The sequence below is a fragment of the Carcharhinus amblyrhynchos genome, chromosome 2, assembly GCF_965287045.1.
Source record: "Carcharhinus amblyrhynchos chromosome 2, sCarAmb.v2.hapA, whole genome shotgun sequence".
Lineage (NCBI taxonomy): Eukaryota > Metazoa > Chordata > Chondrichthyes > Carcharhiniformes > Carcharhinidae > Carcharhinus > Carcharhinus amblyrhynchos.
Genome location: NC_137325.1, coordinates 84,278,801 through 84,303,798, shown reverse-complemented (window position 1 = coordinate 84,303,798; position 24,998 = coordinate 84,278,801). Strand labels below are relative to the sequence as shown.

The following is a 24,998-nucleotide window of genomic DNA, read 5'->3' as shown; positions in this document are numbered from 1 at the left end:
AGAATGTGCCGCTATCTCTGGGCTAGGAAATGCAATTTAGCTGAGTTTACCTGCTCCTCACTTCCCTGTCGAAATATTTATCCTTTTGGACTTTGGGTAAAAATTAATTTGGGCCTAGATGTATTTTCCCCTCTGTAATCAAAAGCTAATAAATGTGCCTTCCAGACTTACACTTGTATATCATATCTGAGCATTTCTAGCATCAGTGTGACTGGCCCAGAGTGTGTTATCATCTTCTGGAGAAGCAGAAAAATGGATCACAAAATGTTTTGTGTAACAAACTCCTTGGATCCAACAGTGAAGAAAGCATTCGTTGGATTTGGATTTAACTTTTAATCAAAATCTGATGTTCCAAGGTATTTATTGCTCAGGCCTGGGTTAATTCTGCATTTTTACACTGCAGTGTTTTTCGTCATTTTCAGTAGCAAATTGACTGACAGTTAGATATCATACATGGCAGTGATTATTCTTCAGAAGCGCTTCATGGGCTGCAAAATGTCTTCAGGTGCCCTGAGATTATGTTAATACACTGTTAATACAAATTATTTAATTGTTTATTTAAAGATTGCTTGTGGCACTGGCAAGACTGCATTTATTGCTTTAGTTCCTTTGAGAAGGTAGTGATGGCTGCCATTTTTTATTGCTGCAGTCCTTGTTATAATAGGGAATGGTGTTGGGTAGGGAAATAAAGGAATTTGATTTATGGATGACAGGTCATGTTATAAGTAATGCTTCCATGATTTTTCTTTTCTCTTGTCTTGCTTGCAAGAGAAGCTGCTGTCAAAGTAAACTTGGCAAATTGCTGTACCACCTATATAGCAACCGCAATATTCTTAGTGGAGCAGCTCCATTTTGAGCCCAATGCCAACAATAATAAATCAGTCTACTGTGTTTTGTAAAGTGTCAAACTCCTTTTTTTTGTAGCTATGCCCAATCAGGTAGTTGGTGGTTTACTTTTTCAGCAATGAGAGATTTTTGAGGATCTAGAATGAATGGCCTCCTTTGCCATTCTATTATTTCCAGTCTCTGCTCTGTTATTGTCAGGTTGTTAGTCCAATTAATGTTCTAGTCACTCAGAATGTTGATAATTCTGCAAATAATGATGCTATTAAAAGTCATAAAGGCACTTGCGCTGCTTCTTGTAGATGGGCAGTGCCTGTCATTTATGTTGTGCAAACATAGATTTATCAGCCTAATCTAGACGTTGTCCACATGCTGCCATAGCCTGTCGTAAGCTTTTTTATTATTGGAGGAAATGTGAATGGTGCTGCGCACTGAAATTAAAGTGAAGAGACCCAAGGAAGAATAACAGATAAAGTTAAAGGCCTTCATTCAACTAGGTTTTTAACCATAGGTTTTGGAAAAGGAGTCTGGCATTCAGCAGCTTAACCTGTACTGTCATTAAATTCAACTTCCTTCATGGCTTCCCCTGCCCTCTTCTCACCCAGCATCTGTCTGTAGTTTCTCTTTTATTTTACCCAATGTCATCTTGGAGTTCATGTTATCTATGCAACCAGCTGTCTACTCCCTTGATCCAATCCCATACTAACGTCTTGAGCACCTAACATTTCTTCTCGACTTCCATGTTAGCTGGCATTACAAATTATTCCTTCTCCTTGGGTTAGATCCTTGTGCTTTTAAAAACTCCTTTCATCAATCTATTCTGCAATAAAACCAATGCTCCAATTGTAATCTAATAAAATTCAACTTTGTGAACTTGCTTATACTTATAATGTTGTTTGTCTTTGTCTTTTCCATCTGCATTCCTATTTAAACGTCTGTGTATTTTGGATTCCTGTCCCTTTTTTTGAAAGGACTGACTCTTCAAGCTGTACTTCATTTCCCAGCTTCTGTTTAAATATACTCCCTCACATTTCTCTGTATTGAACTGCATCTAGCAACCATAACAGCTTATCACTTTTGCATTTTCCTTCACAGATTTCCATGCCCCTAATTGCCACCATTAATAAACAATGACCTATTTCATTTTCTCCTTGTGTGCAGATAACATAAATAAATGGATGAAAAATGGGCCCACCACAGATTCTTGAGGCACACATCCTCAACCAGATCCTGCTTGTCCAAAAAGCCCCTATTTGTTTTACTGTCTGCCATCTCTTTATCATTATTACATTTCATTTAATATGTGGAGGTGACTGCATTGGAGGGGATGTAGAGGAGATTCGCCAGGATACTGCCTGGGATGGAACATTTAAGTCATGAAGAGAGGTTGGATAGGCTTGGGTTGTTTTCATTGGAGCAGAGAAGACTTGAGAGGTGACCTGACCGAGGTGCACAAGATTGTGAGGGGCATGGACAGAGTGGATAGCAAGCAACTGCTGAAAGATCAGTCACAAGGGAATATAGGCTCAAGATGAGGGACAGGAGGTTTAGGGAGGATGTGAGGAAAAACCTTTCTCCCCAGAGGGTGGTGACGATGTGGACTGCACTGCCTGAAAGGGTTGGAGAGGCAGGTTACCCCACATCCTTTAGAAAGTATCTAGATGAGCATTTGGCACATCATAACATTCAAGGCTATGGACCAAGTGCTGGTAAATGGAATTAGGTGGGAGGTCAGGTGTTGCTAGTGCTTTGGTGCAGACTCAATGAGCCACAGGGCCTCTTACTCTATGATTCTATGATGGGTTGTAGTTTTGGCTCCAAGTGAAGATGGTTGATGTCATGGAGATCATTAACCAAGAGGGCAGTTTGGGAGCATTTGTGGAAATGTGCACCATTAGTGAGAGATTGAAGGAGCCTGTCTATAACATGATGCCATGATATCTCAGGCTTTTGTGTTATTGTGCCAATTCTGGAAGGACTGACCACCAACATGGAGAATCAGATGCGGCAGGCAACTAAATGCAAGTTGGTCATCATGGGCAGCTGCACACTCAGTCTTCTGATTGAAATTGGATAAAGCCTGACCTTACCTGTTCAGTTTCACCTAAGTAAAGCAAATTGCTCTGCGGCTCATGGCTAGCAATGAATTGCTGGTGATATACGAAAAGGATGCTTGAAAAAAGATGCATGGAACCTTTGCTCCCAAGAACTCCACTGACACCCCACTCCTCCCTCCCCAGTAGTAGCAGTCAGAGGCCATAGCTGCTCCTGAGGCAATCTTTGCCAGGGCACTCATTGACTCCAAAGCCCATAGGATGTTGGCCGCAAGCATCTCAGCAGTCAGAGCCGGCGAACAAAGCCTGTCTCTGCTAATGCTGCAGTGATAATACCATGTAGAAGTAAAGAAAAGGAGAGAGAAGTTTTATGCTTGCATGAGGAAAATCACTTGCCTGTTTAGTAATGTGTTAATTGACAACTTTATTATAAATGTTCACCATATGTTTTTCAAATCTGTGTTGCTCATTCCCACCCTTGTCTCACATCAGCCTCGAGGTAAATAGTATAACATGAGTAGCAGAAGATGGACAGTGGGTGTTAGTGAAATGGAAGAATTGTTGACTATGGGAATGCTTTTTGCTGGTACTTGGAGTGGGCAGGGATTCAGCATTGGTGAGTCACATGGATGCAAAACTTGTGTTAACTGAACTTTGCCTGTAAGAGGCCATCCTGAGCGTCTCTGGCTGGTATAAGGACCCTGGTCAACTTGATATTATAATAGAATCCCTTCAATGCTGGAGGCCATTCGGCTCATCAAGCTCGCACTGTCAAGAATCCCACCCAGGCAAAACTAAATGTCTTAAATAAAGGTGAATCATTAATGGGGAAGTCAGGAGCAAGTTCTTTCCCTAATTAAATCACACATGCAAAATGCACTCGACAAAAAGTTGTTACTGGAAACAGCACAGATGAATTAAACAGGAAGCTTGATAATCATAGACTCCTACAGTACAGAAGGAGGCTATTTGGCCCATCAAGTCTACACCAACCCGCCATCCCAGCCAGGCCCTATCCCCATAATCTCATGTATTTATCCTGACACTAAGGGGCAATTTTGCATGGCCAGTCCACCTAATCTGCACATCTTTGGTCTGAGGAAACTTGAGCAGCCAGAGGAAACCCACACAGATGCGGGGAGAATGTGCAAACTCCACCCAGACAGTGAGCCAAGCCAGGAATCGAACCCGGGTCCCTGGTGCTGTGAGGCAGCAGTGCTAACCACAGTGCCACCCATGACCGGGCAAGAAATTGGAAATATATGCTTACAGGGTAGGTTGAAGGAGGATGTGGAGGTGCTCATGTGGCATATGAATGCCTTCATAAATTCATTTGGGCTGAATGGCCTGTTTCTGTACCGTGAACCTAATGTATATCAAACACACAATTTCACCTTCATTTGTAGTCCTACCTATCTTTTTGACTGTCCTTAAAAAAAAATTTGCTTTACCCTTTGCTTACTTAATGTCGACTGTGCAAATTGAGTTACCTGATTTCATCTCATTGCCAAAAGACATTTGAAAAATATCTATAGAATAATAGAATCTGTCAGCTTTCCTCTTGTTTTATCACCTTTTTCTTTTTTTTTTGCCATGTATGGAAACCCTTTATTTGCCATGGTACCTCGAAATGAAGTTCATGATAAGTATTGCTTTCTGAAGATTACAGATCAGCTGGAGAGGTTATGCACGATGACTGGAGAAAAAATATAAAATCTGAAGACACCTTTAATATGGGCTGGAGTGGAGACAACATACGAGACTCTGGAGAAGACTACAGGAGAGGGGAAGATTACAGGAGAGGGGAAGATTACAGGAGAGGGGAAGATTACAGGAGGGAAGATTACAGGAAAGGAGAACCAATGAGGTGATCAAAATGTGAAGAATATAAGTATTTTTATTGAAGGAAAATTAAAATTAAATACTGCAATCTTTTAGTTGGTTTCAGGGCCTGCTCTGGAATTCTCTCTATAAACACCTCTCTTTTGCTACTTCTTTTATTTATTCATGGGACATGGGCATATCTGGCTGGCCAGTATTTATTACCCATCCCTAGTTGCCCTTGAGAAAGTGGTGGTGAGCTGCTTTCATGAAATACTGCAATCCGCATGATGTGGGTTGACCTGCAGGGAAAGGGAATTCTAGGATTTTGACCCAGCAAATATGAAGTCAGGATGCTGAGTGTCTTGGAGGGGAACATGTAGATGGTGGTGTTCCCATGTATTTGTTGCCCTTGTTGTACTAGATAGAAGTGGTCCTGGGTTTGGAAGGCGCTGTCTAAGGATTTTTGGTGAATTTTTCCAGTGCATCTTGTAAATAGTGTAACTGCTGCTATTGAGCGTCGATGCTGGAAGGAATGGGTGTTTGCAGATGTGATGCCAATCAAGCAGCCTGCTTTGTCCTGGATGGTGTCAAGCTTCTTGAGTGTTATTGGAGCTGCACCCATCCAGGCCAGTGGGAGTATTTCATCACATTCCTGACTTGTACCTTGTAGATGGTGAACAGGCTTTGGGGAATCAGGAGGTGAACTACCTGTCGCAGTATTTCTAGCCTCTGACCTGCTCTTGAAACTACTGTTTATGTGGTGACTCCAGTTGAGCTTCTGGTCAATGGTAATCCCAAGGATGTTGACAGTAGGGGACAGAATTTAGTGATGGTAACACCATTGAATGTCAAGAGGCAATGGTTAGATTGTCTCTTAGTAGTGATGTCAATTGCCTGGCATTTGTGTGGTGTGAATGTTACTTGCCACTTGTCAGCTCAAGCCTGGATACTGTCTGCATTTGAACATGGACTGCTTCAGTATCTGAGGAGTTGCGAATAGTGCTGAACATTATGCAATCATTGGCAAACATCCCTACTTCTGACCCTATGACGGAAGGAAGGCCACTAATGAAGCAGCTGAAAGTAGAATTTTTTAATTCATTCATGGGACATGGGCATCATTGGCTGGCCAGCATTTATTGCCCATTCTCAGTTGCCCTTGAGAAGAATCATCATAGAATCCCTACAGTGCAGAAGGAGGCCGTTTGGTCCATCGAGTCTGCACTGACCACAAATCCCACCCAGACCCTGTCCCTGTAACCCCACGTATTTACCCTGCCAATTCCCTTGACATCAAAGGTCAGTTTAGCAAGGCCAGTCCGCCTAATCTGCACATCTTTTGGACTGTGGGAGGAAACCAGAATACCCAGAGAAAACCCATGCAGATCCAGACAGTGAGCCAAACGAGGAATCGAATCGCGTCCCTGGTGCTATGAGGCAGCAGTGCTAACCACTGAGCCACCGTGCCGTAAGAAGGTGGTGGTGAGCTACCTTCTTGACTCACTGTAGTCAATGTGTTGTGGGTTGAAGTACAATGTTGTTAGGGAATTCCAGGATTTTGACCAGCGACTGTGAAGGAATGGCAGTATATTTCCAAGTCAGGATAGTGAGTGATTGGAGGGGGACTTGCAAGTGGTTGTGTTCCCATTTATCTGCCCTTGTCCTTCTAGATGGAAGTGGTCATGGGTTTGGAAGGTGCTGACTAAGGATTTTTGGTGAACTGCTGCAATGCATCTTGTAGATAGTGTGCATTGGTGGTGGAGGTACTGAATGTTTGTAGATGTACCAGTCAAGCAGGCTGCTTTGTCCTGGATGATATCAAGCTTCTTGCGTGTTGTTAGAGCTGCACCCATTCAGGCAAGTGGGAAATATTCCATCACACTCTCGACTTGTATATGGTGGATAGGCTTTGGAGAGCCAGGAGGCAAGTTACTTGCTGCAGCATTCCTAGCCATTTGATCTGCTCTTGTAGCCACTGTGTTTATGTGGTGAATCCAGTTGAGATTCTGACAGTGGGGGATTCAGTGATGATTATACCATTGAATGACATGGGGTAGTGGTGGAGTGTCATGGGGTGGTGGTTGGTGATGGCAATTGCCTAGCATTTGTATGGTGCGAATGTTACTTGCCACTTGTCAGCTCAAGCCTGATACTTTCGGCTCTTTTGCATTTGAAGATGGACTGCTTCAGTATCTGATGACTCGCGAATGATGTTGAACATTGTGCAATTATCAGCAAACGTCCCCTTTTCTGACCTTTATGATGGAGGGAAAGTCTTTAAATTAAAGTTTATTTATTAGTGTCACAAGTAGGTTTACATTAACATTCCTGTGAAGCTACTGTGAAAATCCCCCTATTGCCACACTCCGGCACCTGTCCGGGTACACTGAGGGAGAATTTAGTATGGCCGTGTACCTAACCAGCATGTCGTTCGGACTGTGGGAGGAAACCGGAGTGCTCGGAGGGTTCATGAAAGGCAGGTCGTGTTTGACTAATTTGGTGGAATTCTTTGAAAACATTACATGTGCAGGGGGAGCCTGTGGAAGTGGTGTATCTGGATTTCCAGAAGGCGTTTGACAAGGTGCAGCACCAAAGACTGCTACGCAAGATAAAGGTGCACAGTGTCACGGGTAATGTATTAGCATGGATAGAGGATTGGTTAACTACCAGAAAGCAAAGAGTCAGGGTGAATGGGTATTTTTCTGGTTGGTAATCAGTGACTAGTAGTGTGCCTCAGGTATCAGTGTTGGGACTGCAATTGTTTATGATTTACATAGATGATTACATAGCTGGAGTACTGTGTGCAGTTTTGGGCGCTGCACCTGCGCAAAGATATTTTGGCCTTGGAGGGAGCGCAGAGGAGGTTTACTAGGCTGATACCAGAGTTGAGGGGGTTGAGCTATGAGGAGAGGCTGAATAAACTAGGCTTGTACTCGTTAGAGTTTAGAAGAATGAGGGGAGATCTCATTGAGACATATAAGATGACGTTTGGGATGGATAGGATAGAGGTGGAGAGACTCTTCCCGCTCAAAAAAGACAGTAGGACTAGGGGGCACAGCCTCAAGATAAAGGGGGGGCGGTTTAGAACGGAGTTGAGGAGGAACTTCTTCACTCAAAGGGTGGTGAATCTCTGGAATTCTCTGCCCGTTGAAGTGGTGGCGGCTACCTCGCTAAATATTTTTAAGACGCGGGTTGATGGGTTTTTGATAAGAGAGGGGATTAAGGGTTATGGGGAGAGGGCGGGAATGTGGAACTGAGCCACGACAGATCAGCCATGATCTTATTGAATGGCGGGGCAGGCTCGAAGGGCTAGATGGCCTACTCCTGCTCCTATTTCTTATGTTCTTATGATTTGGAGTTGGGGCCAAGTGTACTGTGTCAATTCGCAGATGACACTAAAATGGGTGGAAGAGCAAGGTATGCAGAGGATGCTGAAAGTCTGCAAAAGGATATAAATAATCTGAATGGGCAAGGGTCTGGCAGATGGAGTGCAACGTTGGTAAATATGAGGTCATCTATTTTGGCAGGAATAATAGCAAAATGGACTATTATTTAAACAGTAAAAAATTGCAGATGCTGCTGTGCAGAGGGACCTGGTTTCCTTGTTCAGGAATCTCAAGGAGTTGGTTTACAGGTGCAGCAGATAATTAAGAAGGCAAATGGAATTTTGTCCTTCATTGCAAGAGGGAGGGAGTTTAAAAACAGCAAGGTTGTGTTGCAGCTGTATAAGGTGCTGGTCAGGCCACACCTGGAGTACTATGCAGTTTTTGTCTCCTTACTTGAGAAAGGATATACTGGCACTGGAGGGGGTGCAAAGGAGATTCACTTGATTGATTCCGGAGTTGAGAGGTTTGGCTTATGAGGAGAGACTGAGTAAACTGGGGCTATACTCGTCAAAATTCAGAAGAATGAGGGGAGATCTTATAGGAACATATAAGATTATGAACGGTAAAGTATGATAGAAGTGGGAAAGTTGTTTCCACTGGCAGGTGAAACTAGAGCTAGGGGGCATAGCCCCAAAATAAGGGGAAGCAGATTTAGGACTGAGTTGAGGAAGAACTTCTTCACACAGAGGATTGTGAATCTATGGAATTTCCTGTCCAGTGAAGCAGTTGAAGCTACCTCATTGAATGTTTTTAAGGCAAGGATAGATAAATTTTTGAACAATAAAGGAATTAAGGGTTATGGTGAGTAGGTGGGTAAGTAGAGCTGAATCCACAAAAAGGTCAGCCATGATCTTATTGAATGGCGGAGCAGGTTCGAGGGGCCAGATGGCCTACTCCTGCTCCTAGTACTTATGCGCTTATGAAACCCATGCAGACACAGAAAGTACTCCACACAGATAGTGACCCAGGTCCCTGGTACTGTGATACAGCAGTGTTAACCACTGTGCCACCGTGCTGCCCCTGATGAAACAGCTGAAGATTGGTAGGCCTAGGACACTATATCCCGAGGGACTCCTACAGAGATGTCCTGGAGCTGAGATGACTGACCCTCCACAACCATCTTCCTGCGTGCCAGGCATGACTCCAACAATTGGAGATTTTACTCCCTCATACCCATTGATTCTAGTTTTGCTAGGATTCCTTGTCGGATGCAGCCTTGATATCAAGAGCTGTCACTCTCACCTCACCTCTGGAATTCAACTCTTTTGTCCATATCTGACCAAGGCTGTAATGAGGTCAGGAGCTGAGTGACTGGCGAAACCCCAACTGGGCATTAATGAGCAGGTGCTGCTTGATAGCACCCTTGAGGAACTCTTCCATCCTTTACTGATGATTGCAAGTAGGCTGATGGGGCAGTAATTGGCCAGGTTGGATTTGTTCTGCTTTGTGTATTCTGGACATACCTGGGCAATTTTCCACATTGTTGGGTAGATGCCAGTTTTGTAACTGTACCAGAAGAGCATGGCTAGGGGAGCGATGAGAACAAGTCTTCAGTACTTGTGCCAGAATGTTGTCGGGGGCAATTGGCTTTGCAGTATCCAGTACCTCTAGCCATTTCTTGATGTCATGAGGATTGAATCAAATTGGCTCGAGCCAGGCATTTGTGATGCTGGAGATCATTGGAGGAGGCTGCCTTCATTTGGAAGCATCCTTAAAAATCCTCCATCTCTTTGGGTCACTCTCTGAACCTGTTCCTCCCTGGTTGAACACAAGTGATCTATATACTTATCAGTGAAAAGTTTTGAGGTATTCTTCATTTCAAAGTTGCTTTATAAATACAAGTTGTTGAATTTTTATTTCCATCAGTTTCTGTATAGAAATTATGAATTATGGTAGAAAATTGTTTTATTATTTGATTCAAGTTGAGAGCAAAAAGTCTTTTTGAACGATTTTTTTCTTAGCTTGAGTTCCAACTAAATTAAAGATTTTTCTCTTACCTAGGAGCTATCATAATGATTACACCAAAGGATCTGATGTTGATGATCGTTGGATGCAAAATGATGTAAGTTACGTAATGGTGTGGTTCCCCGAGTGCAGCTTGTATTACTGGAGGTATAAGCAGTTAACCAGTGAAACCCTTTTAGCTACAAATTGTTTGCAAATCTTGCCCCCCTCCTCAAATTCTTAGAGGCAGTGACTCATACTGGATGTAGTTCTGTAGATAACAGCAACACTCCCGCATTGAATGAAATACCTAACCTTAAGCCCAAGTTCAGATATTGAGTGATGGTTAATTAACCATGAATAGCATTAAAAGCAATTTTGACACACTTTTCACCTGATCTCTACAAAATCTATTTGAGCATTTTTCGCATTTTTGTGTGTGAGGAAGTTGAAAAGGGTGAAGAAATCAAGGTTGGTAAATAGATTTGTACATAGCAGCTTTATGGAATATTCAAAGAATGACTTTGTCTTTTAAAGAAAGTGCTCGTTTGCAAATTTCTCCATATTGTCCTCTGGGACATGCTGTGTTTAATTGTGTTTCTGGAAAGAAACAGGTCTGTGTGAGATGTGTGAAATAACAAACTATAATTTTAAATACTTGTCAACCACTGAGTTTGGTTATGTTGGTAGTAGGCCTGCTCAACAATCAGGTAAAGTTTGTGGCCCATTCCATTACTGACAACATAAAATAGAAATGAGCTAATGAAAAAAAAGAAAAAAAGATCTGGTGATCTATCAGTAATATAAATATTATAATTTGCCAGTGTTTCTTCTCACTAGCAAACACCCGATATTGAGGATAGACAGATTTAAAAGAAAAATCCTAAATCAATTTAAGGAAAAGGATATCTGGATATTCTTCTCAAACAACTCCCCTGTAGCAATCAAAACAAGTTCAGGAAATGAGTGACCATGAGCTTACATGACAACATCCCACCTTTTGTAAGGAGTGAGATGAATCACAACAAAAGATTTGCCAATTCCTTTTAGAGCTACTGTAGCAAATGTGCATTTACTATAAACTGTTAGTTTATGTCAAGTATCATTAATCCTCTAACATCTAGGGGGCAATCTTCCCAGTTTTTCAGTGAGCTACCCCACGCAGTTTTATCACAGTCAAATTTTTTGGCAGTCAGGACCTTCACGGCAGTAGGGCTGAAGGTGGTGTCTAAGCTTACCGGAGAAGCCTGCTGCAGATTGCTAGGCATGCACCGTGATCTCCCATATACTGTGTACATGGTATATGGGAGATCTGTAACCCACCCCCACCAGCCAGTGAGGGCCTCCAATGGCAAAGTCGGAAAGCTAAGTGAGCCTGGACTGTTACCTCCTAGGCTCATTAATGATATTAAAATTGGCGAGGCTGATTGCATCGGCAAACCAGGGCTGACAATATTGCGAAAGGCAAGAAATCAGTTGCAGATTTTTTGCCTTTTGTTCAGAGTTCCCATCCCATTACACTATTTAACCAGCACAGCAGGGCAGAAAGATTGTGCCCCCCTCATCTAATTTAATGGTTGTGTAGCTGAATGCATGACTCCTTGTTTTTTCTAGCCTAATGATTCTGATAGTGTGCCACATGGACACTGTCCATTGCTATTGTATTAATTAATAAATAAATGTCCTGTCTTTAAAAAATATTTTCCATTATTTGATGTCTGTCAAAAGTCTTAGCATCCAAAGTTTAATTCGTGTATTTGTTATCTGTAGATCCTTATCAGCCTTTTTCATTTGTGTTGGCTTTTAGTTTGAACCATACAGATCAGGTGATTTCAACCCAACCTATACAAATGAAGAGCTTTTTGAATATTTGGTGAGTATGAAATTATTACAGTACCAAATTTATGGAAAAATTATGTCAAGTACAGAAATCAAAACATGAAACTATTTTGTGAAAAAAACATAGCTAGCTTTTAAATATGGTTAGAACATAAAACATAGGTGCAGAAGGTGACCATTTAGTCCACTGAGTTTGCTTCGCCATTCAAAGAAACCATGGCTGATTTAAGATAATCCTCAACTCCACTCTTCTGGTTTATCCCATAAACCTTGATTCCCTTACTGATGAAAAAAATGTCCATCTCACCTTTTGAACATATTTAATGACCCAGTTCTCTACAGCAAAGCATTCTACAGATGCACTACCATCAGAGTGAAGAAATTCCTCCTCGTCTCTGTTTTAAGTGGGCAACCCCGTATTATGAGATTACGCCCTCTGGTTCTACACACTCCCACAGGAGAAAACATCCCCTCACCATCTTCCCTGTTGAGCCGCCTGAAAATCGTATATGTCAATAAGGCCACCTCGCATTCTTCTAAACTCCAATAAGTACAGGCCCAATTTATTTAACCTAACATTAAAAAATCCTTCCATACCCAGGATCAACCTGGTAAACCTTGTCTGGATTGCCTCCATTCCAACAATATATTTCCTTAGATAAGGGGACTAAAACCGTTTATTGCAAGTGTGGTCTAACTCGCATCTTGCCCTATTTTTATAGTCTATTCCCTTTGAAATAAAGGCCAACGTTGCATTTGTCTTCCCAATTACCTACAGAACTTGCATGGTAGCCTTTTGTGATTTATGCATTATAATTCCCAAATTCCTCTGCTGTTTTCTGCAGTCTTTTTCCATTTCAATAAAACTCAGCTTTTTTTAATCAAAGTACACAGCTTCACATTTGCCTACATTATATTCCGCCTGCCAAGCTTTTGCTCACTCAGCTAACCAGTCTATATTCCTCTGTAGACTGTCATCCTCACCTGTTTTTTGATATCCATAAATTTGGCAATAGTACGTTCACTTCCCTCATCTAAGTTATTAACATATATTGTAAATAATTGTGGTTCCAGCATTGATCCCTGTGGCATTCCATTAGTTATAGATTGCCATCCTAAAACACACCTCTTATTCCAACTCTGTCTTCTGTCAATGTAGCTCATATGGATTCCCAAATACAAGTAGTGTTTAAATTGTTGCATGAAAAAAAATGAAAATTTTGATCCATTGCATGAAAGGTAAAATGATTATATGATAAAGAGGGAAGGTTAAAAGGCACACAGTTATGGCACACAGTAAATGGCTATTTCTTAGACTGGCGATGGGTGACTGGTTCAATGTTGAAACTGTGTCTGTGTATGTTGTACGTGTGTGCATAAATGAACATGTGTATATTAATACTAATAGAATTCCTGAGGCCTAGGTGATAGCAATGAAGTGGAGTTCCCAGCGTTGGACTGGGGTAAGCACAGTAAGTAGTCTCACAACACCAGGTTAAAGTCCAACAGGTTTATTGAGATGTCTTTTTATCATGAAGGGGCAACGCTCCAGAAGCTTGTGCTACCAAATAAACCAGTTAGATTTTAACCTGGTGTTCTGAGACTACATACTAGGTGATAGCAAATCACAGAATATGTTATCAGTTTAACCTATCAACTTTGTTTTCTTTCTCTGCATTCCATTTTTTTCGCTCCCTACTTGTTCCTCCTTGTTGAAGTATCAGTAAGTTTAGTAGGCAGTGGAAACACTTGAGTGGAATCTGGGACACTCTTCAAACCCCCAAAATGCTGGAACAATTGGAGCTTTTTTTGCACCATCTTTTTTCTATGCCTTTCTTGTACCCCTCTTACTACTGCTCTCCCCCAGTCCCAACCCCATTCCATCTTGTCTCAGCTTACACAGTGCCTGGTATTTCTCCATTCAGATTCCACTCCATCTGCAGTCTGTGTAGAGTTTGCACAGTGACCCAAGCCAGGAATCGAACCCAGGTCCCTGGTGCTGTGAGGCAGCACTGCTAACCATTGTGCCACTGTGCCGCCCCTAAAACTATTAACATGACTCCTCCGTTGTATTTAATAAAGCAAAAAAAAGTTGGGTTGCATGACAACTACAATAACATAAATCTGGAGATAGTAAAATTGTATTTTGCCCTGGAGCACTACATGTAGTTTTGACTCCCCTTATTGTAAGAACAGGCATTCAGTGATATGGAATTTTGCCACTATCCAGCGAAACATGTACTTCACATCCTCAATTGATCAGGCAAAGCTTTTGGAGATTTAAATTGACCTTTTATTCACCCTATAGTGAGAAAGTCTGCCTTCCACAAAGTGGTATACAGATTTAATGAGTGATACATGGTATGGGTAGATACATTTTCTGTTTATCTTACAAGTAAATTGTTCTGAAGTCATTGATATCTGATTACAACTAATAGTTCTGATTATTTCATTTATGTCAAGTGAAAATAGTTAACTAATTATTACCTCTAAATGCTTGTCTAATTATAATTAATTGCTAATAAGGTATGCCTAAATGGCTACACCATCCAAACATCCACACCTGCTGTTATGGCTTGTGGTTATCAGAGTTCTCATCCTCTTGTCTCTTGGTCAGTTTGCTGTGCTACCTATCTGCAAGTGTGGGAAATACATTGAAACACCTACACAGTAGTTTCCCACAGAGTAGTGTGTTGTACTCAAATGATTTTAATCCTTTCAGTCAGCATACAGAAAAAAGACAGTTGTTCCCAGAATTTAAGGAAATGAGATACAAGGCAAGATGGTGGTGATTCATAAAAGTGCTTAAAATTGCAAGATTTGGACAAGGTGGATCCAAGTAATCTTTTCTGCCTTGTATCAAAGTTAACCACACAAGTAATGCATCAGGGGAAAATAAACAGAAAATACTTTTACTGGAACGGTGGTAAGAATGCAGAATAGGTTACTGGCACGGTTGGTGGAATAAAAAACTTTAATGGGTTTCAAGAAGGAGAACACTTGGTTAAGTTAATTCTTCTTTAGCCTGGCTACCTGCACTTATTCCTTTGGTCTCTTTCTACTCACACTGAATTCCATTTATAGTTTTTTTAAAGCACCTCTTTCACCTAATTCAAATAACCAATGAATTTTTGAGGAGACACTACTTTCATCTTGAGCAAACGTTTTGTTAAAAGGTTAAGTATATCTTTTTTGCACTACCTTCGAGCATCAAGTGTCATTCAGATGAAATTTTGGTACAGTAAAAATTACAGCATTACATTGGATATTAGTCTTTTTTAAGCTGAAATGGACTATTCATCAGCAAGACCATAGGAGAACTGTTAAGTATGGAAATTTTTTTGGATCATTTACAGCACAGCATAGTTAAGATTCTCCAGAGAAGGAAACCTCATAGGATGAATCAACAAGCTTTCTCTTTAGTGCATTTTTCATCATATAGCCAACATTACCTGCTCTTCCAATGATGTAACTTGATTTTGTCCAACATTCGAAATATATGATTCTGTGATGGTATTTTATAAATTTTAATTATTGGAGTATTGCACAAACCAGTGCTGTCTGATTTAATATTGCTATACTTGGTCTATTTATATGACAATAAATAAAATTTAAGTTTTATTTGGATATATTGCCTAGGTTTTCAGAAGGCATTTCATGTTGTTAACAGTTTTATAAAGATCATAAGTTGCAACATTGTCTTACAGCAACACTTTCAAATCACAAGCGACAGTGATGCAAGTTTTGCCCTGAAGGTTACACAAAGCCTCACAGATGGATTAATGGAATATCGCCTCAAAACAATGACTGGATTAGTAAGTATTTGAAATTATTTTAATTGTGTTCTTTGTTCCATCCTAAATGGGATACCTGTGTCAGTTCGGTCTAAGTTTATGAATGCAGTAATTTTCCAGTTGAGCAAAAAGGGCCTAAGGCAAGCTGTGGCAAATTGTGATTGTAAATCTTTCTCTAATTTGAATGACTACTTGCATTTCTAAAACTTGTTCTCAAACTGGGCAAGGAAAGTCCAGTGAAATGGCAATTCTTAAAGGTTTGTGATTGCCATTGAAGAAAACCAGACTATTTCTTCCCAAAGGTAGAATAGAGACTTGGGTGTCACTGCAAATTTTTTGTGCAACCTCTTGCAGCAGGGACTTCAACTCTTTAGCTCCAAAGGAAGATATTTGAGCATCTTGGTCACCTTCCAGTAAAACTGCAAATGCACACTGCATAGAGGAAAGTCAACAATTTAATTTAATATGTTCATTTGGAGGTCTCAAACTTGCATCCAAATCAAGAAATAATAGGATAAATGAAACTGCTCAAATCTATGATAACTCCAGTGAGAATTTGTACATCATTAACGTGATGCTTAGTAATTAGTTGATAGTAATCGCCACTTGAAATCAGTAGGCATATAAAGAGGTGGGTATGTTTTACTCGTATATTGATTGGTAAATTGTTTTATTTTAGCCAAGATATTAAGTGTTGTGTTGTTATTATATGGAATTATGATTTTGGGTTGTGGTGAACAACGTTTGGAAATTAGTAGATGTCTGTAAATTTCAGGCTCCCAACATGAGTTCTTAGAATGGCTGTCTCTTCATGGGGCAAAGATAAAATTTGAAAAAGAAACAAATATTCAAACTTTAGATTTTTGGTGGAAAATTTAAATATTTGGGGTGATTCTGTCCAAGTATCTAAGATTCTAAATCAACAGTGTGAAATTTTTACACTGTTGATTCTTTTAAATCATCATCTTTGCTGCATCGCGTGGACTTCTATAATCCATGCTTTCCTTCTTTCAGAATCAAGATAAAAGGCCTCCACCGGATGAGGAATTGAGACAGCCCCCTGGCATGCCAGATGAACGTTCGAGATATGAACCTCTCATGCCACGTCCAGCTTTGCCACATCCAACTTTTCCACATCCAGCACCAGGAAACTCTCAGAGATACACTGGTGGCCCAACTAACTTCAGACCTAAATATAGAGGTAAATTGAGAAAAAGGTTTAGAATACCTCTATAACCTCATTGCAACAAGACGCAGACTGAATATTTGGAGAGTTAAATCCGCTATGTAACTGAGAAAACAAGTGGAAACTGATTACAGTAAAATTTTGCTTTTTGGTCAAACATGTCTACAATTAATAGATTATATTAAAGTCCAATGTGAAAAGCAGACTAATAATCAACAGATATTTAGCATTTTAGTAATAGCTTGAAAGCAGATCACACTACTTGCTATGCTAATTTTCAGTCACCACACAACATAAAAGTAGCACATCCTTTAGAAAGGAAATGGAGAGGAATTCTAAGAATGATTCCAAGTATAAGCGAATAAACCATGACAAAAGCTTAGAGAATTTCAGGCTTGTATATTCAAGAGAGAAGATTAAAGCAAAATATCATTGAAGTAAAATTCTTGGCTTACCTTATGTACTGTAATGCTATGTAGATCTGAACTTGCGCAGGTTAAATTAATGAAAATAAAATTTTGTTTAAAATTTGACACTTGGAGGTTGTGTAAAATTTAAAACCATAAAACAGTACACATTGAAATGCTTTGATATATCTTCGAGATTTTCTTAAGTTGTACATTTTTAATGTGTTTGGTGCGCCTGGTTATGTTTTGCAGTTGGCGGCTGGAAGAAAGCAGTTACATTGCAGTCAAAAGCAAGTAATAAAAAACCAGGCTTTCAGGCAAATCGAAAACCGTTTAAACCTGGAAATCCTAACACTGTCCTGTCAAAATCAAAACGTAGTGGTATTTTGACCCCACACCTGCTCAAAGCTGTCCGTGGAATGGATATTAATAGAGCCACTAGGACGTTGGCCAAGCTATCAAAAACCAACCCAGCATTGGAAGGTGAGAATTGACTGTCTTATTGATTTGTCAATTTATGTTAATTTTGTAATACAGTCCATAGAACATAGAACAGTACAGCACAGTACAGGCTCTTCGGCCCTCGATGTTTTGCCGAGCTATGTCCTAACCCAAGATCAAGCTATCCCACTCACTATCATTCTGGTGTGTTCCCTGTGCCTATCTAGTAACCGCTTGAAAGTTCCTAAAGTGTCTAAATCCACTATCACAGCAGGCAGTGCATTCCGCACCCCAACCACTCTGCGTAAAGAATCTACCTTGGACATCCCTCCTATATCTCCCACCATGAACCATATAGTTATACCCCCTAGTAACAGCTACATCCATCCGCGGAAATAGTCTCTGCACATCCACTCATCCCACTCATCATCATCCTCCGCTCTAAAGAGAAAAGCCCCATCTCCCTCAGCCTTTTCTCATAATACCTACCCCCCAGACCAGGCAGCATCCTGGTAAATCTCCTCTGCGCACTCTCTGATGCTTCCACATCCTCCTTATAGTGAGGTGACCAGAACTGCACACAATATTCCAAATGTGGTCTCACCAGGGTCCAGTACAGTTGCAACATAACCCCACGACTCTTAAACTCAAACCCCCTGTTAATAAACGCTAACACACTATAAGCCTTCTTCACAACTCTATCCACTTGAGTGGCAACCTTCAGAGATCTGTGGATATGAGCCCCAAGATCTCTCTGTTCCTCCACATTCCTCAGAACCCTGTCGTTGATCCTATAATCCGCATTCAGGTTTGTCCTACCAAAATGAATCACCTCGTACTTATCAGGGTTAAACGCCATCTGCCGCTTTTCGGCCCAGCTCTGCATCCTATCAGTACCTATTTGCAGCCTACGAGAGTCTTCCACCTCATCCACTATTCTACCGATCTTGGTGTCATCAGCAAATTTACTAAACCACCCTTCAGTCCGTTCTTCTAAGTCATTGATAAAACTCACCAAATAGCAGATGACCCAGCACTGATCCCTGTGGTACATTGGCCTCCAGTCTGAAAATCTTCGACGGTCTGTCTTCTATGAGACAGCCAGTTACTTATCCAATCGGCCAAATTTCCTTCTATTACACACCCAAATATTGATTGGGATAATGTTGAGATTAAAGGGAAGAGACAGGTGGGAGTTTCTGAAACATGTTCAGGAGAATTTCCTTGATCAGAATCATCTTAGCCCAAATAGAGAGGAGGTATTGCTGGATCTGGGGCTGGGAAATATGATGTGCCAATTTGACCAACACTGGGGGATTTCAGTTGCATAAGCCTGACCAGTGAGTATATCATTTAAATTAGTAACGGAAAAGAGGAAGGAGCTATCTGAAGTAAAACTGCTAAATTTAGAAAGGGGGGCTAACATCAGTGGAACGAGAGGGATCTACCCAGGGTAAAATGGAGCCAAAGACTGACTTTAGTTAAATGAAATTGAGTGATCTTTAAGGAGGAGATATTTCAGATACAGCCTAGATATAGTTCAAGGGTGAAAGGTACCTCTAGTGTAGATGCTAGCAGTAATAGATAGGGTGAAAACTGATGACCAGAGCGTACTGGAAAGGCTGGCTATGCTTAGACTGGGTAAGTCAACTGAGCCAAATACTTTGCATTCCAAGTTTCTAAAGGAAGGACTTGCCTTAATTTTCTAATCTTCCTTGGAATGTGAAATTCATAATGTTATAATTGCTCTTGCTTGGATGATCCTTTTCAGGTCATTCATTAATCCTGCCTTACCAGGTCAAAAACCTATTGTCTTGAGACACTGTCCCAAATACATGCTTTGAACTCATCCTCCAGGCTCCCTTTGTCAATTGAAGATTAAAATTTCCCACAATTATTGCAGTACCCTTCTTAAATGTCCCTATTATTTCTAGATATATACTGTGTTCTACAGCTTACCTACTATTAAGGGCCTATGAACTAACAGCAATTTCTTTCTTGCTATTTCTAATCTCTACCCAAACTAATTCTATATTTGGCTCTTCAACAGTAGGATATTTCTCACTACTGTACTATTCTCATTCTTTGTCAACAGAGCCACCTCACCACTTTTTCCTCATGAAATGTCAAATGCTTTTGAATATTCAGTTCCCAAACTTGGTCACCTTGCAACCATGTCTCTGTGATGGCTATCAAAGCATACTAAATTATTTGTGTTTGTTTGCTTATTAATTTGTTCATCTTGTTATGAATGATGTGTGCATTTAGATGAAGAGCCTTTAATTCTGGATGTTAGCCAATGTTTGCATGGTATTCGGTATCATGCACACCTCTTCAAATACTGAAGCAGTCCATAGTTACATGCAGCAAGACTGGTCAACATTCAAGCTTGGGCTGATAAGTAACAAGTAACAATGGCAGCAAATAAGTAGCACGTAGCATAGAATCCTATAGTGCAGAAGGAGGACAATCAACCCATCAAGCCTGCACTGACAATAATCCCACCCAGGCCCTATCCCCGTAACCCCGCATATTTATCCTGCTAATCCCCCAACACTAATGAACAATTTAGCATGGCTAATTAATTGGACCTGCACATCTTTAGATTGTTGGAGGAAACAGGAGTACCCAGAGAAAGGGGAAAGGTGGTTAGATACTCTCTCTCATGTATGGCCATTTTCTGCCACTTACTGTGTGGAGTTTGCACATTCTCCCATACATGAGAGAGAGTATCTAACCACCTTTCCCCTTTCAATGGCACTAGCATCATTGAATCTTCCACTATCAACATCCTGAGGATTAACTTTGACCAAAAACTGAACTGGAACAGCCATATAAATATAGTGGTACAGGAGCCTGCCAGAGGCTAGGAATTCTATAGTGAGTAACTCGCCGCCTAATAGCAGTGTCTGTATCTACACACAGTGACTACAGTGTATCAAGGTAGTGACCTACAATCACCACTTCAAAGGCAGTTAGGGATGATTGATTTATTCTGGGCATGTCAATGGTGTTGACATAGAACATAGACATAGAACATTACAGCGCAGAACAGGCCCTTCGGCCCACGATGTTGCGCCGACCAGTTACAAAAACAATGACCCACTAGCCTATACCAATCCCTTTTCGTCCATAAACCTATCCAGAGATCTCTTAAACGCCCCCAAACTAGACGCATTTACAACTGCAGCAGGCAGGGCATTCCAATCCTTCACCACCCGCTGGGTAAAGAACCTACCCCTGACATCCGTCCTGTAGCTACCCCCCCTTAATTTAAAGCCATGCCCCCTCGTGCTAGCTTTCTCCATCCGAGGAAAAAGGCTATCACTATCCACCCTATCTAAACCTCTAATCATCTTATATGTTTCAATAAGATCCCCTCTTAGCCGCCTTCTTTCCAACGAAAACAACCCTAAATCCCTCAGTCTCTCCTCATAGGACCTCCCCACCATACCAGGCAACATCCTAGTAAACCTCCTCTGCACCCTCTCCAACGCCTCCACATCCTTCTTGTAATGCGGGGACCAGAACTGCACACAGTACTCCAAGTGCGGCCGCACTAGAGTAGTGTACAGTTGCAACATTACACTGCGACTCCTAAATTCAATCCCCCTACCAATAAACGCCAAGACACCATACGCCTTCTTAACAACCTTATCTACTTGATTCCCAACTTTCAGGGATCTATGTACACACACACCTAGATCCCTCTGTTCATCCACACTATTCAAAGTCCTCCCGTTAGCCCTATACTCGACACATCTGTTGCTCCTACCAAAGTGAATTACCTCACACTTCTCCGCATTAAATTCCATCCGCCGCCTCTCGGCCCAGCTCTGCAACCTGTCTAAGTCTCCCTGCAGACTATGACACCCTTCCTCACAATCTACCACACCTCCAATTTTGGTGTCATCAGCAAATTTACTAATCCACCCAACTATACCCTCATCCAGATCATTAATAAAAATTACAAACAACAGTGGCCCCAAAACAGATCCCTGAGGCACACCACTCGTAACTGTACTCCATGATGAATATTTACCATCCACCACCACCCTCTGTCTCCTATCTGATAGCCAATTCCTGATCCAACTTCCTAGATTACCCACAATCCCATACATCTGCATTTTCTGCAGAAACCTACCATGGTGAACCTTATCGAACGCCTTACTAAAATCCATGTATACCACGTCAACTGCCTTACCCCCATCCACCTCTTTGGTCACCTTCTCAAAAAACTCAATAAGGTTAGTAAGGCACGACCTACCCGCTACAAAACCATGTTGACTATTTCTAATCAATTCATTACACTCCAAATAACTATAAATCCTATCCCTAATAATTTTTTCTAAAACCTTGCCCACAACAGAAGTAAGACTCACCGGTCTATAATTCCCGGCAAAGTCTCTGTTCCCCTTCTTAAACAATGGGACAACATTCGCTATCCTCCAATCCTCCGGGACTACACCAGAGACCAATGACGACCTGAAGATCTGAGCCAGAGGCTCTGCAATCACCTCTCTAGCCTCCCAGAGAATCCTAGGGTAGATCCCATCCGGACCAGGGGACTTATCTATTTTCAGCCCCTCAAGAATTTCCAGCACATCCTCTTTATCAACCGTAATACTGTCTATTTTACACCCCTGCAACCCAATGTCCTCCTCAGCTATATTCATGTCCCCCTGCGTGAACACCGAAGAGAAATATTGGTTCAATACTTCTCCAATCTCCTCCGGTTCCACACACAACTTCCCCCTGCTGTCTGTAACTGGCCCTAATCTTGCCCTGACCAACCTTCTGTTCTTGACATACCTATAGAACGCCTTAGGATTCTCCTTAATCCTATCAGCCAAAGTCTTCTTCCATGACCTTCCACAAATGAATGGAAAGTGAACAAGCAAAGGATCCTGCATGTTTTTTTAATACCAGTTCTGCTACCATCTTCAAAGACTTGCATATGTAAAATCAAAGGTCTCTCCATTCCTGCATCCTGTTACCTGTGGTGCTGGGCTGCCTTCTTAAAACACTGATACAACCGAGTAGCTTGCTGGGCCGTTTCAGAGGGCAATTGAGAGTCACCCACATTGCTGTGGCTCTGGCGTCATATGTAGACCAGACCAGGTAAGGACGTCTGATTGCCTTCCCTTAAGGACATTGTAAACTATTTAGGTTTTTTTCAACAAGGGTTTCATGGTCATCTATAGATTCTTAATTCTAGTTGTTGTTATTGAATTCAAATTCTACCATCTGCCGTGGTGGGATTTCATCCCAGGTCCCCAGAGCATTTGCTGAGTTTCTGGATTAATAGTCTACCATTAATACCACTAGACCATCGCCTCCCCATGTACCCACTTAACGTTTATCATTGATTTTTTTGCACACGGATGTAAAATTGCAATCCTACAATTTTGTGTTATTTAATTTGCTCATTCTAATATAAGGACTTTATCCTGGTTCCCATACTTGGTGAATCTCTTTTAAATTGCTCTGCACTTCTGTTTCTTTTTTCTAGGTGTAAAGGTGTCTGTCTTGGTTAATGTGCTGGTGGAGGCTGGTGTGTTGAAGAGAGTTTAGATTTATGGCCAACACCAGTTGAATAAATGGAGTTGATGTTCACAAAAGAACAACAGCAGGTTTATTATAAAGATCTGATTGTGAACTTTTGAGCTTTATTCAAACTGCTGTCTTAGATGCTGACCACTGGTAAATTCTGAAATTCTTCGATAAATTCACTAAAACCTTAGACAAGCTTAACTTTGTGTATTTTTGGGTAGGGGTGGTAAAAATGGTTGATGTCAGATGTTTCATTATTCATTTTCTTAATGTTGAAATGTTCTGCTAATAATGCTTTGTTTGACTTATTTTACATATGGTGTACACACTGTACAATGGAACGTCAAAACTTTAGTACATTTGTAACTTACTACTTTTGTACATTTTGTGGCATATAGTGACATCCATTTGAGTAGCCCATGTTGACAGTAACATTCTAGTATATAAAATTTAAAAATACTCCATTGTCTTTCTATAAACTCAAAGTTTCAAGTTCTATGTTGAAGAGATGTCAAGAGATGTGTTACTGTGTTCTATGACTTAAATTATAATTTGAAATGCATTGCTGTATTTCTACATTGTTCAGAAGAGTTAACTAAATGTGTGTAGAGTTTCATCATCCTTGTAACATCCTGTTCTCTAAGTCTGCAGTTTACTTTCATTTTAATGGCTAATGTAGATACATCTGAAACTTAGAAGTCATTTATTTGTAAGCAATTTCAAAGATTATCAGAATACTTGGATTGAAGAATTGATGTGATGTCGCTACAGTAAACTTGGCAAAATACAACATAAATGTATTTTAAAGTTGCTTTGCTTCTTTACTTTTTCAGTGGCCTTATCTAAATTGAGGTGATATTTTTCCCGTTGTGCAACTTAATAAAGCAACTATTTTTGTCATCTCATTCTTTTTGTGATTTGCATGACTTGACCAGGGTCAATGTTCTTAACCACCATCTCTGCATTGTACCAAAAATAAAGCTTTATACACCTGCCTTTGTGAATTTTGGCTTTAATTGGACAAAAGCAATGAATGTTTATTTGCAAAGTATTCTTGATTGAATACACAATGGGAAAAGGGGTTTGCACCCTTCAGCAATTCTTCCCTCACTCTTCCAAGGTTGCTGAAGTTCTAACCTGTTTGCCTTTAATGCCCCAGTTATCACAATACCTCTTGCTGTAAATCTACTTCACATTTGTTTTCTGCAAATCTGTCACACTCATCCCTGACCCACTCAAGCTCAAACTTGAGGGAACTTACCATACAATTAGATATTATTTAGAACAAGGGGGTGTGTATGGGGTGTCAGGGAGGGGTAATACCTTTGGTGGGGGAACATGTCGTGTCGTTTCAGGGCAGTTTGTCCATCCTTTGTCCCCACCTGGCACTCAGCTCTCACCTGTGGCTCCCTGTAGCTGTTTGCATGCGACAACAGCCACACCCCAGGCAACGGCCTCGACAAGCTGGCAAAACCAGGTGAGGGTAGCCAACAGGCCTCAACCCTCGGTGGGATAGGAAGATGTCTATCCCAGCGTATGAAGACAGAGTCCAGTGGATTGAGCGGAAGAGACCAACGGTCAAGAAGGCGGTTGTGGAACATGAAGAGCAGGACAAGACACAGAAGACGTCCTGGTCATCCAATGCGCCTAGTCCCACCTCCAGCCGTCTTGACTCTTGTCTTGTCACTGGATCGCGATGGGAATTGGAAAGAGAGAGTGAGGCTGAT

General features: G+C 41.1%; 1 protein-coding gene across 1 annotated transcript in view; it reads left to right on the top strand.

Moving 5' to 3' along the window:
* LOC145355889 (uncharacterized) overlaps positions 1-24,266 on the top strand; it is a 72,490-nt gene extending 48,224 nt beyond the window's left edge. The window contains exons 14-20 of the mRNA XM_080208354.1: positions 4,560-4,764; positions 10,109-10,169; positions 11,859-11,924; positions 15,598-15,705; positions 16,699-16,885; positions 17,530-17,760; positions 23,231-24,266. Of these exons, the coding sequence (XP_080064480.1) occupies positions 4,560-4,764; positions 10,109-10,169; positions 11,859-11,924; positions 15,598-15,705; positions 16,699-16,885; positions 17,530-17,760; positions 23,231-23,292 (920 nt within the window). The 3' untranslated portion in view covers positions 23,293-24,266. The remainder of the gene's footprint in view (positions 1-4,559; positions 4,765-10,108; positions 10,170-11,858; positions 11,925-15,597; positions 15,706-16,698; positions 16,886-17,529; positions 17,761-23,230) is intronic.
* Positions 24,267-24,998: the final 732 nt, after the last annotated feature.